Source organism: Musa acuminata, chromosome BXJ2-6, assembly GCF_036884655.1.
Source record: "Musa acuminata AAA Group cultivar baxijiao chromosome BXJ2-6, Cavendish_Baxijiao_AAA, whole genome shotgun sequence".
Taxonomy (NCBI): domain Eukaryota; kingdom Viridiplantae; phylum Streptophyta; class Magnoliopsida; order Zingiberales; family Musaceae; genus Musa; species Musa acuminata.
The window spans coordinates 4,562,501-4,568,659 of record NC_088343.1 but is presented as its reverse complement, the minus strand read 5'-3'; the positions used below and the strand labels follow the sequence as shown (position 1 = coordinate 4,568,659).

The 6,159-nt window shown below is 38.4% G+C and overlaps 1 protein-coding gene across 2 annotated transcripts in view; it reads left to right on the top strand.

The window, feature by feature from the left end:
- LOC103986904 (diacylglycerol kinase 7-like) overlaps positions 1-6,159 on the top strand; it is a 29,009-nt gene continuing 22,850 nt past the window's right edge. For both annotated transcript variants that reach the window (XM_009405050.3, XM_065111590.1), the window contains exons 1-4: positions 1-440; positions 1,728-1,850; positions 2,111-2,248; positions 2,317-2,402. In XM_009405050.3, coding sequence (XP_009403325.2) covers positions 96-440; positions 1,728-1,850; positions 2,111-2,248; positions 2,317-2,402 — 692 coding nt within the window. In that variant the 5' untranslated portion in view covers positions 1-95. The remainder of the gene's footprint in view (positions 441-1,727; positions 1,851-2,110; positions 2,249-2,316; positions 2,403-6,159) is intronic.

Sequence of the window (6,159 nt, the reverse complement as noted above, 5' to 3'; positions counted from 1 at the left end):
CCTTCCTCTTCCCCTCGGCTTCGTGTGCTTCGCTTTCTCGGGGAAGACGGGACGCGAGTGCGTAAATAGTGGCATGGAGCGAGCGAAAGGTAGCGATGTCGAAATCGAAGGTGGGGATGGCGCCGGAGGACGAAGCGGAGGCGACGGCGAAGTCGTCACGGTGGGACTCGATCCAGAGGTGCGGGATCCCCAGAAAAATCAAGATCGACGAGGAGAAGCTGAGGCGGGACATCTTGATTCCTGAGTACCTCTGCAAGGCGATGGAAGACGCCATCGATAAAAGGGACGCCACCGTCGTGGGCCCCTCCTCAGGCGCAGAGCCCAGTGGCGGTTCGGAGGTGCCCAAGGCGCCGCTGGTGGTGTTCGTGGACTTCTGCAGTTGCGAACACCGCGGCCAGCAGATGATGCGCCAGCTTCAACAATTCATAAGCAAGGGACAGGTCAAGATAGAAACCGCCTCCCTCTCTCTCCTCCTGTACTTTCTACTGCATTTCTTCAAATATTTAGATTCTTGAAGTCTTATATCGAAGCCAGCTTAGTGTTTTTTCGGTTCACGTAGTGAGTTTCTGAAGTGACCTTTCGTTTTTTTAAATTCCTTCTGATGCACAATAAAATTCCTGATGTTAGTCTGTGGGTTGCGTTTCTTGATCGAGCTGTAAGCATTACTTTGAAGGTTTAAAAATCTTTCTTTTTTGGTGACAATTTTGGCTCGTCTTGCTTTTGTTGAACATTATATTTCGCAATGTTTGTATAGCAGCAAACTATCTGTGGGAGACGCACTTTGCATTTCTGGAGGTCGAAAACATAAATTATAATGGCTAAAAATGGGAAATTTAAATTCAGGTAAAGGCTGTTATACTCAAAGTTTGTTTGGTGCTTTCGTCACAGAAAAGATCTCGAAAGTTACGTGGTTGTTTTGATTTTTTGCTGCTTACATTCTTCAGGAGAATTTTGTCTCCTATCTAAGAGAAGGCATCTACTACCACCTAGATGATCAGCCTGTCTTATAAGATAGCTCCCTTTTCCTTTATTCTTCCTGCTTTGTATAAGATAGCTTTTTTCCTTGACTCATCCAGATCTCTATGTTCTGTTGAATATTCAGTATGATGTCCTTTCTTGACCTGTCAATTTCGAGAAAAAAAGAAGGAAAAAACGAACTATGAAATTAGATTTGTGAACTTGTGATGCTAATTGTGATGACTTTAAGAGTATTATGTTATTCTTTTGTTTAATCTGGTATTTAGAGATCTAAGATAGTTTGTGATTTGTGATTTGACTAGCAATAAGGTTCTTTGCTTGTAATTTGTGGTTCTTTGTTTAATATCATCCAAGTCAAGGAAAACGGACCTTCCAATAGGTTCCTACTAGGATATTGCTTTACTGCTGTGCTTTGCTGGAAGGAGGTTTGTGCCAGTTTATAATAGACCATGAAAAATCTGTAGTTGACATGAGTGCATGAAATATATTCTGATTCTCATTTGTTCTAGTGGTGGAAGTTGGATGACACTATTGTTGCAGTATGCAGCACAGGGTGGTTTATTCCAGAGTAGGTTTTGGAAAATTGTTCCAGTCAATTCAGGATTAATTCGGAGTATCTAATCAGGATCTTTCTTGATAGTTACATATTTTTCATGAACTTCCTGTAGTTATAGGAAAATTTTTATCTGGAAATGGACCTTAGCTAATTGAATTACGTTGGCTCTAATTCGTTCTCTCATTTATTTCAGGTCTTTGATCTTTTAGCTACAAAGCCTTCTCACTTTGTTCAGCATGGTTTGACTTGCTTAGAAAACTTGGCTAGCCAAGGTGACAAGTGTGCAGAGGCCATTCGTCAAAACTTAAAAATCATGGTATGTTTAGTGGAACTGATAACATTATAGTATTTTTATGCTTTCTAGTGTGGGCCATCTTGTCCATTCATGCTTGCTTTGAGTTCTTACCATCATAAATCTTTGTGAAGAATATCCTTTGCTACTGACGCTAATTTAGTTTAGACTTATGTGGTAGTCAACCATTCTTTTCGCTTGTCTGGTTTCATAATATTTTCTCCATTTGGTGGGTTATTGTTAATAGTTACATGTTCTTATGAATTAATTATTTTGTTTTACAGGTTGCAGGAGGTGATGATACCGTAAGTTTGGTATTGAAAAGCTTGGTAGAACTTTCTGTACATAATAAAAAGCCAATTCCTCCAACTGGCATTATTCCACTTGGAACAGGAAATGATCTTTCAAGGAGTTTTGGTTGGGTAAAGAGCTTAATTTGATTGTTGCAGTTTCATAGAGATAACAGTAATTTATATGGATATATTTGTAGGGTGGTTCAATTCCTTTTGCATGGAGGTCAGCATTCAAACAGTTTCTTCATAAGGCGGTTTCAAATGGTGTTAAACACCTTGATAGGTGAGCATGAGCTCTATCTTAATCATAATATTGTTAATATGAGCTATCTCATTGACACCTAAGCTTGTCATTTAGTAACATAGCCGCATTTGCCTGATCTCTTGATTTCTTTACTTAAAAGTATCATTATATGGTTGACCCATCATAAAAAGGAGCTAGAAATTATGCATAGAATTTGGCTGATGATTGATATTGAAATCATTTTTATTCTTCAATATAAGTTGACATTACGGATAATAGGGACCATAACTGGATAAAACATTTCCCCTTGGTCACTAGAGTAGGGTTCAAGTCACTAGAACAATATCTCTACTTGCGAGAGAAAGTTTGTGTACATTGACTTTTCGCAGCATTGGTGGGATCATCATTTACCGAGTCATCTTCTATTATGCTTGTCAAAAAGAGTATTTCTTGAGAGCCATTTGTTGTGATACGTGTTGGTTGTTCTTTTTCCCTTGCTGTTAAAAGATGAACCAACTTGTGTTTGGTGCTTCAGAACTTTAATGAATTTGGTTCCTAAACAACCAACATTTGTAGTACGAGTTCCTGAGTCGAATAAAAAAGTTGGAGGGTTGTGTTAGCTCACTACCAACTAGGATAAAATTAAGATTTCATAAACATGAATCTTAACCACCTTTAATATAGGTACAAGTGAAGTGACGTGAGACACCTTTACCACTTAGGTGCATTGAAGTGTGAAAAAAGGGCTAGGAAGTCCTTCGGAAGAGCCCCATCACATTGACAGTTGGATGTGGTGCAAGATAGATAAGGGTTCTTGTATTGTTTTAGGCTGATGCAAGTAAAGAAGTTAGCTCAAGAATAAAGGATTAGGTTAGCACTAGGAATAGAGGCACTTTAAGGATAAAGACTAGAATTGGTAGATACAACGATTAGAAGATGAGCTAACACTATTTACCTTAGGGTGACTAAGTGACTAGGGAAATAATTTAAAGAAATTGATAGCACTGGATTTAAAATTTAGTATATTAGAAAATTTAAATGTAAACATTTTATAGGTATCATTGTAAATAAGGATCTTAAGGTCAGCACTATAATAATGAAGAGATATATGGATAGAATTATACCTTCAAAATTTGTACTAAGAGAAGAGATTCTGAATGTTATAAATGTTTATGCCCCTCAAATTGAATTGAATGGTTAAACCAAAATAGAATTTTGAAAACATTTAGACGAAGTTATTTATCTTTAACTAGAAAAACTTATAGTTGAAGAGGATTTGAATGATCTTATAGGAAAAAGATATGGTACATTTAAAAGATATGACAACGGTGGTATGATCTTAATCTCGCTACTTTGTATAATCTCATAATTATTAATGCTTATTTCATAAAAATAAATAAATATTTTATCGGTTATAAGAGTGGTCTTAAAATATATATTTTTTTCACTAGAAGATATATATTGTTTTGTATAATGATTGTAAAATTATAGACAAATCAACGTAGATATATTTTTTTTTATAAGAAGAAGAAACTAAACTTTCTTTAAGCAATACGAGTACAATTGGTTCCATTCGTATTATCACGAATTCAAAAATCAAAACCATGTTACCAATCACCTCATAAAACAGTGGCTTTAAAAATCATTTGAGACTTCAAAAATTACTATTATGACCCAATTTGATGGGATAATTGACTTGTCAATTTAGTTTGGCCTAAACTACTGGTCAAAATGCTTAAGTTGAAGTTGACAATAGTATGCCCATTAGACCCTTATAAGTTAATCTTAGTCTTGTCCACTTCACCCAAACCACTAGTTAAAACACTTAAGCTAAAGTTGATAATAGTACACTCATTAGACTCTTATAAGTTAATCTTACTCTTGTCTATTTCTGATGTGGGACTAATCAGGGTATTATAATCTCCCTCACTCAAGGTCTTGACGAGAACATCATAGCCTAGATGAAACCCAAGCATGATGCATGCGAGCTATAACTAAGTGGTGGCTCCACGTCATGACGAGCCCTCTAACTCAGTCGATGGGTAGCCCTTTCCTACTCAAGCCCTCCACTATGCCTAAATACTAGGTTGACTCTGGTATCAATTGTTACGACCCAACCTGATGGGATAACTGACCTATCAATTTCGTTTGGCCTAAACTACTGGAATTCCCTAGTGAAGTCGATGAGGGTGTAGGAGATTAGCTGTAGATCTTTTGCGATCATACTGATATTCTGAAAGGCATCGTAGTATAAGATATCGATTGAACACCCTATGTCAATTAAGATCTTTTCACTAACGCATTGACGATCCTAAGGGAGACGACAAGCGTGTTGTCATGTTCGGGATCTAAATGCTTTGCCTCTTTGTCCTTGAATACAACAGGTGGGTCACTCGAACGGGGGAACCTCTTGGCTTGGGGCTCTCTTGTATAGGTTTCGTGGGCGGAGGTGCTGGTTCCTCATGATGTTGGTCCTTCAACTATCACGTTAACCTGTCACTCGATGGGCCCCTGAGTTCTTATGGATGTTTCCCAAACCCTATTGAGATAGCGATGCAGATGTCCCCTCAAAATGAGCTCCTTAAATTTTTGTTTCAAGTCGTAGCAATCCTCTATGGTTTCGATGGAACCGATAGAACTTGAATTGGTTTCTTTTGACCGATCGGACTCGAAAAGGAAGGGGTGTGTGGAGAAGACCCTTCTCCTTTATCAGCATGAACACTTCAGTGTGGGAGGTATTCAGTAGAGTGATCTCTCGATGAGGGGGGACTTGGTCTCCCCTCGGTCTTTCATTTCATGGTCGCTTTGGTGGGTTTGGCCATGGGGTTTTTTTTTTCTTTGCTGGCTTGTTGGGTTTTGAGCTCCTTTTCCTGGCGATGATAGATTCAATAATAATGTGTCTATTGGTTTCTTGTAATAGTTGTTGGGAAATCTAAGGGCGATATTACATGCGTAGCGGAAGAATAACAAAAAAACCCTAGATTTCTACAAAAAGGTTTCATCTTCATGGGAAAATTAGTGCGCAAAAATTACAAAATCGAAAACTGTGCATACAAGAGAGATGTGTTTTACTTAGGGAGATTATATATCCCTGAAATCCTGTAAATCTGTGACAGAAGATGAAGGAGGTCAACTGTTCCCCTTTCTAGTGATGATGCACACAGCAGGAGCTCGAAGACGCTCCACAAATCGCTATCCAAATCTCCACATGCCCCAAATGGGAGCTATTGGCTGAGAGGGAGAAGGGGAGAGGAGAAAAAGAGGTAGCAGTAAAAAAGGCATAGCCTATGACCCTTTGGTTCCCTCCTATTTATGGAGGCCTCATGTTAACTTAACCCTAATGGATCCTGCCCTTTTGGGTACTGGATCTTCATTCAACTACCCAAGTCTCTTAGATTAGTGGATCTCTATCCAAGAATCTCTCATTGGCTCTTATTGGATTTCATTTATATAATCCAATAATTCAGGGGCTTATTGGATATCCAATAAGATATGAGCTCCAACGGATATCTCATATCCAAACCTCTACTTGTCGCAATACCTACCATATGTGTGTGACCCTTTAGGCCCAATATTGAGCTATCCGTGAGTCATATCTGTTAGAACTCCTTCTGGCTCAGTGAATTATTATCTTCATAATAATTTACTCAACTCATCAACTACGGACATACTAGACTACTACGTTGTAGTCCCCAGACGATACAAGGGAATCAATCCTTTAGACTTATATGTCCTTAGTTACCGTGTACCTATAGTCCCTCATCCATCTAATATCCTAAAGACCGTATACCGGGAA